This window comes from Dendropsophus ebraccatus, chromosome 1 (genome assembly GCF_027789765.1).
Source record: "Dendropsophus ebraccatus isolate aDenEbr1 chromosome 1, aDenEbr1.pat, whole genome shotgun sequence".
Taxonomy (NCBI): Eukaryota; Metazoa; Chordata; class Amphibia; order Anura; family Hylidae; genus Dendropsophus; species Dendropsophus ebraccatus.
In genome coordinates, this window is record NC_091454.1 from 233,835,093 (window position 1) to 233,848,610 (window position 13,518).

General features: G+C 59.8%; 1 protein-coding gene across 1 annotated transcript in view; it reads right to left on the reverse strand.

Annotated features, from left to right (window-relative positions):
• Positions 1 to 2,914: 2,914 nt before the first annotated feature.
• Positions 2,915 to 13,518, reverse strand: part of LOC138770999 (cellular tumor antigen p53-like) — a 42,836-nt gene continuing 32,232 nt past the window's right edge. Inside the window, exons 7-11 of the mRNA XM_069950388.1 lie at positions 10,420 to 10,529; positions 7,568 to 7,689; positions 7,262 to 7,341; positions 7,110 to 7,192; positions 2,915 to 3,137 (exon numbers count right to left, since the gene is read on the reverse strand). Of these exons, the coding sequence (XP_069806489.1) occupies positions 3,050 to 3,137; positions 7,110 to 7,192; positions 7,262 to 7,341; positions 7,568 to 7,689; positions 10,420 to 10,529 (483 nt within the window). The 3' untranslated portion in view covers positions 2,915 to 3,049. The remainder of the gene's footprint in view (positions 3,138 to 7,109; positions 7,193 to 7,261; positions 7,342 to 7,567; positions 7,690 to 10,419; positions 10,530 to 13,518) is intronic.

Sequence of the window (13,518 nt, forward strand, 5' to 3'; positions counted from 1 at the left end):
GAGGAGCTATAACATCACAGCTAGAGTACAGGAGGGAGAGGGAGGAGCTATAACATCACAGCTAGAGTACAGAGGAGGGAAGGGAGGAGCTATATCATCACAGCCAGAGTACAGGAGGGAGAGGGGAGGAGCTATATCACAGCTAGAGGGGAGGAGCTATAACATCACAGCTAGAGGGGAGAGGGGAGGAGCTATAACATCACAGCTAGAGGGGAGGAGCTATATCACAGCTAGAGGGGAGGAGCTATATCACAGCTAGAGTACAGGAGGGAGAGGGGAGGAGCTATAACATCACAGCTAGAGTAAAGGAGAGAGGGGAGGAGCTATAACATCACAGCTAGGGTACAGAAGGGAGAGGGAGGAGCTATAGCATCACAGCTACAGTACAGGAGAGGGGAGGAGCTATAACATCACAGCTAGAGTACAGGAGGGAGAGGGAGGAGCTATAACATTCCTGTACTCAATCTGTGATGTTATAGCCCCTCCCCTCTCCCTCCTGTACCCTAGCTGTGATGTTATAGCTCCTCCCCTCTCTCTAGCTGTGATGTTATAGCTCCTCCCCTCTCCTGTACTGTAGCTATGATGCTATAGCTCCTCCCTCTCCCTCCTGTACCCTAGCTGTGATGTTATAGCTCCTCCCCTCTCCCTCCTGTACCCTAGCTGTGATGTTATAGCTCCTCCCCTCTCCCTCCTGTACTCTAGCTGTGATGTTATAGCTCCTCCCTCTCCCTCCTGTACTCTAGCTGTGATGTTATAGCTCCTCCCCTCTCTCTCCTGTACTCTAGCTGTGATGTTATAGCTCCTCCCCTCTCCCTCCTGTACCCTTGCTGTAATGTTATAGCTCCTCCCCTCTCTCCTGTACTCTAGCTGTGGAGAGGGGAGGAGCAGCTAGGGTACAGGAGGGAGAGGGGAGGAGCTATAACATCACAGCTAGGGTACAGGAGGGAGAGGGGAGGAACTATAACATCACAGCTAGAGTACAGAAAAGGGGAGGAGCTATAACATCACAGCTAGAGTACAGGAGAGAGAGGGGAGGAGCTATAACATCACAGCTAGAGTACAGGAGGGAGAGGGGAGGAGCTATATCACAGCTAGAGTACAGGAGGGAGAGGGGAGGAGCTATATCACAGCTAGAGTACAGGAGGGAGAGGGGCCATATCACAGCTAGAGTACAGGAAAGAGGGGAGGAGCTATATCACAGCTAGAGTACAGGAGGGAGAGGGGAGGAGCTATATCACAGCTAGAGTACAGGAGTTAGAGGGGAGGAGCTATAACATCACAGCTAGGGTACAGGAGGGAGAGGGGAGGAGCTATAACATCACAGCTAGAGTACAGGAGGGAGAGGGAGGAGCTATAACATCACAGCTAGGGTACAGGAGGGAGAGGGGAGGAGCTATAACATCACAGCTAGGGTACAGGAGAGGGGAGGAGCTATAACATCACAGCTAGAGTACAGGAGAGGGGAGGAGCTATAACATCACAGCTAGAGTACAGGAGGGAGAGGGGAGGAGCTATAACATCACAGCTAGAGTACAGGAGGGAGAGGGGAGGAACTATAACATCACAGCTAGAGTACAGGAGAGAGAGGGGAGGAGCTATATCACAGCTAGAGTACAGGAAAGAGGGGAGGAGCTATATCACAGCTAGAGTACAGGAGGGAGAGGGAGGAGCTATAACATCACAGCTAGCGTACAGGAGAGAGGGGAGGAGCTATATCACAGCTAGAGTACAGGAGGGAGAGGGAGGAGCTATATCACAGCTAGAGTACAGGAGGGAGAGGGAGGAGCTATATCACAGCTAGAGTACAGGAGAGAGGGGAGGAGCTATAACATCACAACTAGAGTACAGGAGAGGGGAGGAGCTATAACATCACAGCTAGAGTACAGGAGAGAGGGGAGGAGCTATATCACAGCTAGAGTACAGGAGGGAGAGGGAGGAGCTATATCATCACAGCTAGGGTACAGGAGAGAGGGGAGGAGCTATAACATCACAGCTAGAGGATCGGGAGAGGGGAGGAGCTATAACATCACAGCTAGGGTACAGGAGGGAGAGGGAGGAGCTATATCATCACAGCTAGAGTACAGGAGAGAGGGGAGGAGCTATAACATCACAGCTAGAGGATCGGGAGAGGGGAGGAGCTATAACATCACAGCTAGGGTACAGGAGGGAGAGGGAGGAGCTATATCATCACAGCTAGAGTACAGGAGAGAGGGGAGGAGCTATAACATCACAACTAGGGTACAGGAGAGGGGAGGAGCTATATCACAGCTAGAGTACAGGAGGGAGAGGGGAGGAGCTATATCACAGCTAGAGTACAGGAGAGAGGGGAGGAGCTATAACATCACAGCTAGAGTACAGGAGGGAGAGGGGAGGAGCTATAGCATCACAGCTAGAGTACAGGAGGGAGGGGAGGAGCTATAACATCACAGCTAGAGTACAGGAGGGAGAGGGGAGGAGCCATAATGTGTGTGTGTGTGTGTGTGTGTGTGTCAGTATAACGGGGGTAGATGCATTAAGCGAGATCAGTATAACGGACGGGGGTGGGAGAATCAGTATTAGGGGGCAGGTTAGCACCAACAGGCACATGTACTCACTCAGCCAGCAGACACAGACAGCTCTGCTCAGTGACATCTCCAGAGGGTTGTGTACACTCACATCCCTGCGTTCTCTTCGCTTTGGTCACTTTGACTAACAAATCAGCAGCTGTCGGGCAGTAAGCAAATGGCGGCAGCACAAACGTCAGACCCGACAGACACCTGTCCAATAGGAAACAGCCTCCGGGGGGCGACCTATGACAAATCCCCCTCATTAAGGCTTATAGGGCGTTTACACAGAGATTTATCTGACAGATTTTTGAAGCCAAAGCCAGGAAGAGACTATAAACAGGGAACAGGTCATAAAAGAAAGATTGAGATTTCTTTTCAAATCCATTAAAAGGAACATTTTATTTTCTTAAAAAAAGACCTGAATACAATTGGCAGTGATTGTTAGAAAAGCAACGGTGCGGAGATTAGAGGGGAACGGGGGGAGAAGAGGTCGGGGGTCCCGGTCACTCGGAGTCCTGCTCGTCCTTTACCAGCAGCTTCTTCCCTTTCTTAGGTTTGATGTCATCGCGACATTTCCTGCATTTAAGGTTCCTGTAGAGAAGACAATAGTAAGGTCTCCCGCTCACCAGCACATCGGATCCCCCCCCCCGTACATTATAATAAGGTCTCCCGCTCACCAGCACATCGGATCCCCCCCCGTACATTATAATAAGGTCTCCCGCTCACCAGCACATCGGATCCCCCCCCCGTATATTATAATAAGGTCTCCCGCTCACCAGCACATCGGATCCCCCCCCGTACATTATAATAAGGTCTCCCGCTCACCAGCACATCGGATCCCCCCCCCATACATTATAATAAGGTCTCCCGCACACCAGCACATCGGATCCCCCCCCGTACATTATAATAAGGTCTCCCGCTCACCAGCACATCGGATCCCCCCCCCCGTACATTATAATAAGGTCTCCCGCTCACCAGCACATCGGATCCCCCCCCCCATACATTATAATAAGGTCTCCCGCACACCAGCACATCGGATCCCCCCCCCCCGCACATTATAACATTATAATAAGGTCTCCAGCTCACCAGCACATCGGATCCCCCCCCATACATTATAATAAGGTCTCCCGCTCACCAGCACATCGGATCCCCCCCCTGTACATTATAATAAGGTCTCCCGCTCACCAGCACATCGGATCCCCCCCCGTACATTATAAGGTCTCCCGCTCACCAGCACATCGGATCCCCCCCCCCCATACATTATAATAAGGTCTCCCGCTCACCAGCACATCGGATCCCCCCCGTACATTATAATAAGGTCTCCCGCTCACCAGCACATCGGATCCCCCCCCCCCATACATTATAATAAGGTCTCCCGCTCACCAGCACATCGGATCCCCCCAGTACATTATAATAAGGTCTCCCGCTCACCAGCACATCGGATCCCCCCCCATACATTATAATAAGGTCTCCCGCTCACCAGCACATCGGATCCCCCCCCTGTACATTATAATAAGGTCTCCCGCTCACCAGCACATCGGATCCCCCCCCATACATTATAATAAGGTCTCCCGCTCACCAGCACATCGGATCCCCCCCGTACATTATAATAAGGTCTCCCGCTCACCAGCACATCGGATCCCCCCCGTACATTATAATAAGGTCTCCCGCTCACCAGCACATCGGATCCCCCCGGAACATTATAATAAGGTCTCCCGCTCACCAGCACATCGGATCCCCCCGGAACATTATAATAAGGTCTCCAGCTCACCAGCACATCGGATCCCCCCCCCCGGACATTATAATAAGGTCTCCCGCTCACCAGCACATCGGATCCCCCCCCCCATACATTATAACATTATAATAAGGTCTCCAGCTCACCAGCACATCGGATCCCCCCCGTACATTATAATAAGGTCTCCAGCTCACCAGCACATCGGATCCCCCCCCCGTACATTATAATAAGGTCTCCCGCTCACCAGCACATCGGATCCCCCCAGTACATTATAATAAGGTCTCCCGCTCACCAGCACATCGGATCCCCCCCCCATACATTATAATAAGGTCTCCCGCTCACCAGCACATCGGATCCCCCCCCCCCCTACATTATAATAAGGTCTCCCGCACACCAGCACATCGGATCCCCCCCATACATTATAATAAGGTCTCCAGCTCACCAGCACATCGGATCCCCCCCCCGTACATTATAATAAGGTCTCCCGCACACCAGCACATCGGATCCCCCCCCCGTACATTATAATAAGGTCTCCCGCTCACCAGCACATCGGATCCCCCCCCCGTACATTATAATAAGGTCTCCCGCTCACCAGCACATCGGATCCCCCCCCCGTACATTATAATAAGGTCTCCCGCTCACCAGCACATCGGATCCCCCCCCCATACATTATAATAAAGGTCTCCCGCACACCAGCACATCGGATCCCCCCCCATACATTATAACATTATAATAAGGTCTCCCGCTCACCAGCACATCGGATCCCCCCCCCGTACATTATAATAAGGTCTCCCGCACACCAGCACATCGGATCCCCCCCCCCCGTACATTATAATAAGGTCTCCCGCTCACCAGCACATCGGATCCCCCCCCCCATACATTATAATAAGGTCTCCCGCTCACCAGCACATCGGATCCCCCCCCCCATACATTATAATAAGGTCTCCCGCACACCAGCACATCGGATCCCCCCCCCATACATTATAATAAGGTCTCCCGCACACCAGCACATCGGATCCCCCCCCCCATACATTATAATAAGGTCTCCCGCTCACCAGCACATCGGATCCCCCCCCCCCCCATACATTATAATAAGGTCTCCCGCACACCAGCACATCGGATCCCCCCCCCATACATTATAATAAGGTCTCCCGCTCACCAGCACATCGGATCCCCCCCCCATACATTATAATAAGGTCTCCCGCTCACCAGCACATCGGATCCCCCCCCCCATACATTATAACATTATAATAAGGTCTCCAGCTCACCAGCACATCGGATCCCCCCCGTACATTATAAGGTCTCCCGCTCACCAGCACATCGGATCCCCCCCCCCGTACATTATAATAAGGTCTCCAGCTCACCAGCACATCGGATCCCCCCCCGTACATTATAATAAGGTCTCCCGCTCACCAGCACATCGGATTCCCCCCCCGTACATTATAATAAGGTCTCCCGCTCACCAGCACATCGGATCCCCCCCCCCCCCCCGGACATTATTATAAGGTCTCCCGCTCACCAGCACATCGGATCCCCCCCCCCCGTACATTATAATAAGGTCTCCCGCTCACCAGCACATCGGATCCCCCCCCCCGTACATTATAATAAGGTCTCCCGCTCACCAGCACATCGGATCCCCCCCCCCCCCCGGACATTATTATAAGGTCTCCCGCTCACCAGCACATCGGATCCCCCCCCTGTGGATGTGTCCCACTTCCCCCCAATGCTGAATGTGATCTCCTGTGGATGTGTCCCCCCCCCCCCCAATGCTGAATGTGATCTCCTGTGGATGTCCCCCCCCCCCCCCCCCCAATGCTGGATGTGATCTCCTGTGGATGTGCCCCCCCCCCCCCAATGCTGGATGTGATCTCCTGTGGATGTGTGTACCCCCCCCCCCCCCCCCCCATGCTGGATGTGATCTCCTGTGGATGTGCCCCCCCCCCCAATGCTGGATGTGATCTCCTGTGGATGTGTGTGTCCCCCCCCCCCCATGCTGGATGTGATCTCCTGTGGATGTGATCTCCTGTGGATGTGATCTCCTGTGGATGTGATCTCCTGTGGATGTGATCTCCTGTGGATGTGATCTCCTGTGGATGTGATCTCCTGTGGATGTGATCTCCTGTGGATGTGTGTGCCCCTCCCCCCCCCCCAATGCTGGATGTGATCTCCTGTGGATGTGTGTACCCCCCCCCATGCTGGATGTGATCTCCTGTGGATGTGATCTCCTGTGGATGTGTGTACCCCCCCCCCCATGCTGGATGTGATCTCCTGTGGATGTGTGTACCCCCCCCATGCTGGATGTGATCTCCTGTGAATGTGCCCCCCTCCCCCCCCAATGCTGGATGTGATCTCCTGTGGATGTGATCTCCTGTGGATGTGATCTCCTGTGGATGTGCCCCCACCCCCCAATGCTGGATGTGATCTCCCAATGCTTAATGTGATCTCCTGTGGATGTGCCCCCCTCCCCCAATGCTGGATGTGATCTCCTGTGGATGTGCCCCCCTCCCCCAATGCTGGATGTGATCTCATGTGGATGTGCCCCCCTCCCCCAATGCTGGATGTGATCTCATGTGGATGTGCCCCCCATATGCTGGATGTGATCTCATGTGGATGTTCCCCCCCCCCCCCCAATGCTGAATGTGATCTCATGTGGATGTGTGTCCCCCCCCCCCCAATGCTGAATGTGATCTCATGTGGATGTGTGTGTCCCCCCCCCAATGCTGAATGTGATCTCATGTGGATGTGCCCCCCATATGCTGGATGTGATCTCATGTGGATGTGCCCTCCCCCCCCATGCCATATCAGTCCGAGTGTGAGCGTGCACTCACAGTTTCTGCTGGTCCACCTTGTCCTGCAGCTCCAGGGCCTCATTGACCTTCTTCAGCATCTCATAGCGTTCCCGACCTTTCACCTATACAGACAGAAGCGGGGCAGGTGACATGGCCGACACATGGGGACAGACCCGTGGACCTGACACTACCTGGATGGTGAAGATCTCCTCATCACTAGGACACTTCTTCTTGGGAAGAGCAGAATCCAAGATGGCCGAACTTGGCAGAACTGTAATCAGTAAATCAGTAAGGAGTCAGTGTGTTTGGGGAGGGCCCCTGTGTCTCCCCAAAGCCTGGCACCAGACCCTTGTGCCCCCCCCACATATGCCCTCCCCCAGACTGACTCCCCTTGTGGCCCCCAGCACGTGCCCTCCCCCAGACTGACCCCCCTTGTGGCCCCCAGCACGTGCCCTCCCCCAGACTGGCCCCCTGCACATGCACAGACCCTCGCCCACCTCTCTTTCCACCAGTTTTCAGCTCTCTTTTCTTCTGGTAGTTATCCTCCTCCGTCCTGCGATCCCTTCCAGGACAAGCGCAGATCCGAACCTCAAAGCAGCGGCGTCCAAGAAGGAAGCCCCTAAAACAAGGAAAAGAGTCAGGGAGGAGGGCAACGAGAGGGAGGAGGGCGACGCGAGAGAGAGAGGGAGGAGGGCGACGCGAGAGAGAGAGGGAGGAGGGCGACGCGAGAGAGAGAGGGAGGAGGGCGACGCGAGAGAGAGAGGGAGGAGGGCGACGCGAGAGAGAGAGGGAGGAGGGCGACGCGAGAGAGAGAGGGAGGAGGGCGACGCGAGAGAGAGAGGGAGGAGGGCGACGCGAGAGAGAGAGGGAGGAGGGCGACGCGAGAGAGAGAGGGAGGAGGGCGACGCGAGAGAGAGAGGGAGGAGGGCGACGCGAGAGAGGGAGGAGGGCGACGCGAGAGAGGGAGGAGGGCGACGCGAGAGAGGGAGGAGGGCGACGCGAGAGAGGGAGGAGGGCGACGCGAGAGAGGGAGGAGGGCGACGCGAGAGAGGGCGACGCGAGAGAGAGAGGGAGGAGGGAGAGGGAGGGAGGGAGGCAGGAGGGCGAGGCGAGGGAGGGAGGAGGGCGAGGCGAGAGAGGGAGAGAGGGAGGAGGGCGAGGCGAGAGAGAGAGGGAGGAGGGCGAGGCGAGAGAGAGAGGGAGGAGGGCGACGCGAGAGAGAGAGGGAGGAGGGCGACGCGAGAGAGAGAGGGAGGAGGGCGACGCGAGAGAGAGAGGGAGGAGGGCGACGCGAGAGAGGGAGGGAGGAGGGCGACGCGAGAGAGAGAGGGAGGAGGGCGACGCGAGAGAGGGAGGGAGGAGGGCGACGCGAGAGAGGGAGGGAGGAGGGCGACGCGAGGGAGGGAGGGAGGGAGGAGGGCGACGCGAGGGAGGGAGGGAGGAGGGCGACGCGAGGGAGGGAGGGAGGAGGGCGACGCGAGGGAGGGAGGGAGAAGGGCGACGAGAGAGGGCGGAGGGCGACGCGAGAGGGAGGGAGGAGGGCGACGCGAGAGAGGGCGGAGGGCGACGCGAGAGAGAGAGGGCGGAGGGCGACGCGAGAGAGAGAGGGAGGAGGGCGACGCGAGAGAGAGAGGGCGGAGGGCGACGCGAGAGAGAGAGGGAGGAGGGCGACGCGAGAGAGAGAGGGAGGAGGGCGACGCGAGAGAGAGAGGGAGGAGGGCGACGCGAGAGAGAGAGGGAGGAGGGCGACGCGAGAGAGAGAGGGAGGAGGGCGACGCGAGAGAGAGAGGGAGGAGGGCGACGCGAGAGAGAGAGGGAGGAGGGCGACGCGAGAGAGAGAGGGAGGAGGGCGACGCGAGAGAGAGAGGGAGGAGGGCGACGCGAGAGAGAGAGGGAGGAGGGCGACGCGAGAGAGAGAGGGAGGAGGGCGACGCGAGAGAGAGAGGGAGGAGGGCGACGCGAGAGAGAGAGGGAGGAGGGCGACGCGAGAGAGAGAGGGAGGAGGGCGACGCGAGAGAGAGAGAGGGAGGAGGGCGACGCGAGAGAGAGAGGGAGGAGGGCGACGCGAGAGAGAGAGGGAGGAGGGCGAGGCGAGAGAGAGAGGGAGGAGGGCGACGCGAGAGAGAGAGGGAGGAGGGCGACGCGAGAGAGAGAGGGAGGAGGGCGACGCGAGAGAGAGAGGGAGGAGGGCGACGCGAGAGAGAGAGGGAGGAGGGCGACGCGAGAGAGAGAGGGAGGAGGGCGACGCGAGAGAGAGAGGGAGGAGGGCGACGCGAGGGAGGGAGGGAGGAGGGCGAGGCGAGAGAGAGAGGGAGGAGGGCGAGGCGAGGGAGGGAGGGAGGGAGGAGGGCGAGGCGAGGGAGGGAGGGAGGGAGGAGGGCGAGGCGAGGGAGGGAGGGAGGAGGGCGAGGCGAGGGAGGGAGGGAGGGAGGGAGGGAGAGGCGAGGGAGGGAGGGAGGGAGGAGGGCGAGGCGAGGGAGGGAGGGAGGAGGGCGACGCGAGAGAGAGAGGGAGGAGGGCGACGCGAGAGAGAGAGGGAGGAGGGCGACGCGAGAGAGAGAGGGAGGAGGGCGACGCGAGAGAGAGAGGGAGGAGGGCGACGCGAGGGAGGGAGGGAGGAGGGCGAGGCGAGAGAGGGAGAGAGGGAGGAGGGCGAGGCGAGAGAGGGAGAGAGGGAGGAGGGCGAGGCGAGAGAGAGAGAGGGAGGAGGGCGAGGCGAGAGAGAGAGGGAGGAGGGCGACGCGAGAGAGAGAGGGAGGAGGGCGACGCGAGAGAGAGAGGGAGGAGGGCGACGCGAGAGAGGGAGGAGGGCGACGCGAGAGAGGGAGGGAGGAGGGCGACGCGAGAGAGGGAGGGAGGAGGGCGACGCGAGAGAGGGAGGGAGGAGGGCGACGCGAGAGAGGGAGGAGGGCGACGCGAGAGAGAGAGGGAGGAGGGCGACGCGAGAGAGAGAGGGAGGAGGGCGACGCGAGAGAGAGAGGGAGGAGGGCGACGCGAGGGAGGGAGGGAGGAGGGCGACGCGAGAGAGAGAGGGAGGAGGGCGAGGCGAGGGAGGGAGGGAGGGAGGAGGGCGAGGCGAGGGAGGGAGGGAGGGAGGAGGGCGAGGCGAGGGAGGGAGGGAGGAGGGCGAGGCGAGGGAGGGAGGGAGAGGCGAGGGAGGGAGGGAGGGAGGAGGGCGAGGCGAGGGAGGGAGGGAGGAGGGCGAGGCGAGAAAGGAGGAAAAGGAAAAGGAGGGGAAGGGAATGAAGAGCCCCTACAGGCACAGAAGAGAAGCGCCCGGATGGGGAACAAGAGTCCCTACAGGGAGAGAGAAGTGTCAGCTATAAATCACATCTCACACATTCCTTACTCTTTAGACTCCAATGTTAGGATGGTCATGATTGGTCGGCGGTTCATCCCGCCCATACAGGAGCTGTTGCACATGTAGTTGAGGAGGAGGACGGTGCACTCGGAGCCCACCTGAAGAAGAAGAAGCGATCAGTAAGGAGAGAGACACTATACTGCCCTGGTGGGGGGGAGAGACACTATACTGCCCTGGTGGGGGGGGGGGAGAGACACTATACTGCCCTGGTGGGGGGAGAGACACTATACTGCCCTGGGGAGGGGGGGGGGAGACACTATACTGCCCTGGGGGGGGGGGGGGGGGGGGAGAGACACTATACTGCCCTGGTGGTGGTGGGGGGGAGAGAAACTATACTGCCCTGGTGGTGGTGGGGGGGGGGGAGACACTATACTGCCCTGGGGGGGGGGGGGGGGGGGGGTGAGAGACACTATACTGCCCTGGTGGTGGTGGGGGGGAGAGAAACTATACTGCCCTGGTGGGGGGAGAGACACTATACTGCCCTGGGGGGGGGGGGGGGGGGTGAGAGACACTATACTGCCCTGGTGGTGGTGGGGGGGGGAGAAACTATACTGCCCTGGTGGGGGGAGAGAAACTATACTGCCCTGGTGGGGGGAGAGACACTATACTGCCCTGGTGGGGGGGGGGGGGGGGGGGGGGGGAGACACTATAATGCCCTGGTGGGGGGGGGGGGGGGGGGGGGAGACACTATACTGCCCTGGTGGGGGGAGAGACACTATACTGCCCTGGTGGGGGGGGAGAGACACTATACTGCCCTGGTGGGGGGGAGAGACACTATACTGCCCTGGTGGGGGGGAGAGACACTATACTGCTCTGGTGGGGGGGAGAGACACTATACTGCCCTGGTGGGGGGGGGGGGAGACACTATACTGCCCTGGTGGGGGGGGGGGGGGGAGACACTATACTGCCCTGGGGGGGGGGGAGACACTATACTGCCCTGGGGGGGGACACTATACTGCCCGGGGGGGGGGGGGGGGACACACTATACTGCCCTGGTGTGGGGGGGGGGGGGGTTTAGACACTATACTGCCCTGGTGGGGGGAGAGACACTATACTGCCCTGGTGGGGGGGAGAGACACTATACTGCCCTGGTGGGGGGGGGGGGGGGAGACACTATACTGCCCTGGGGGGGGAGAGACACTATACTGCCCTGGTGGTGGTGGGGGGGAGAGAAACTATACTGCCCTGGTGGTGGTGGGTGGGGGGGGAGACACTATACTGCCCTGGGGGGGGGGGGGGGGGGGGGGGGGGGAGAGACACTATACTGCCCTGGTGGTGGTGGGGGGGAGAGACACTATACTGCCCTGGTGGTGGTGGGGGGGAGAGACACTATACTGCCCTGGTGGGGGGAGACACTATACTGCCCTGGGGGGGGGGGGGGGGGGGGGGTGAGAGACACTATACTGCCCTGGTGGTGGTGGGGGGGAGAGAAACTATACTGCCCTGGTGGGGGGAGAGAAACTATACTGCCCTGGTGGGGGGAGAGACACTATACTGCCCTGGTGGGGGGGGGGGGGGAGACACTATACTGCCCTGGTGGGGGGGGGGGGGGGGGGAGACACTATACTGCCCTGGTGGGGGGAGAGACACTATACTGCCCTGGTGGGGGGAGAGAAACTATACTGCCCTGGTGGGGGGAGAGACACTATACTGCCCTGGTGGGGGGGGGGGGGGGAGACACTATACTGCCCGGGTGGGGGGGGGGGGGGGGGGGGGAGACACTATACTGCCCTGGTGGGGGGAGAGACACTATACTGCCCTGGTGGGGGGGAGAGACACTATACTGCCCTGGTGGGGGAAGAGACACTATACTGCCCTGGTGGGGGGGAGAGACACTATACTGCCCTGGTGGGGGGGAGAGACACTATACTGCTCTGGTGGGGGGGAGAGACACTATACTGCCCTGGTGGGGGGGGGGGGGGGGGAGACACTATACTGCCCTGGTGGGGGGGGGGGGGGGGGGGGGGAGACACTATACTGCCCTGGGGGGGGGGAGACACTATACTGCCCTGGGGGGGGACACTATACTGCCCGGGGGGGGGGGGGGGGGGACCACACTATACTGCCCTGGTGTGGGGGGGGGGGGGGGTTTAGACACTATACTGCCCTGGTGGGGGGAGAGACACTATACTGCCCTGGTGGGGGGGGGGGGGGAGACACTATACTGCCCTGGTGGGGGGGAGAGACGCTATACTGCCCTGGTGGGGGGAGAGAGACACTATACTGCCCTGGTGGGGGTGGGGGGGGGGAGAGACACTATACTGCCCTGGTGGGGTGGGGGGGGGGGGGAGAGACACTATACTGCCCTGGTGGGGTGGGGGGGGGGGGAGAGACACTATACTGCCCTGGTGGGGGTGGGGGTGGGGGGGGAAGAGACACTATACTGCCCTGGTGGGGGGGAGAGAAACTGTACTGCCCTGGGGGGGGGGGGGGGAGAGACACTATACTGCCCTGGTGGGGGAAGAGACACTATACTGCCCTGGTGGTGGTGGGGGGGAGAGAAACTATACTGCCCTGGTGGGGGAAGAGACACTATACTGCCCTGGTGGGGGGAGAGACACTATACTGCCCTGGTGGGGGGAGAGACACTATACTGCCCTGGTGGTGGTGGTGGGGGGAGAGACACTATACTGCCCTGGTGGGGGGAGAGACACTATACTGCCCTGGTGGTGGTGGTGGGGGGAGAGACACTATACTGCCCTGGTGGGGGGGGGGGGGGGGGGGGGAGAGACACTATACTGCCCTGGTGGGGGGAGAGACACTATACTGCCCTGGTGGGGGAAGAGACACTATACTGCCCTGGTGGGGGGGGGAAGAGACACTATACTGCCCTGGTGGGGGGGGGGGGGGGGGGGAGACACTATACTGCCCTGGTGGGGGAAGAGACACTATACTGCCCTGGTGGGGGGGGGAAGAGACACTATACTGCCTGGTGGGGGGGGGAAGAGACACTATACTGCCCTGGAGGGGGGGGGGAAGAGACACTATACTGCCCTGGTGGGGGGGGAAGAGACACTATACTGCCCTGGTGGGGGGGAGAGAAACTATACTGCCCTGGGGGGGGGGGGGGGGGGGGGAAGAGACACT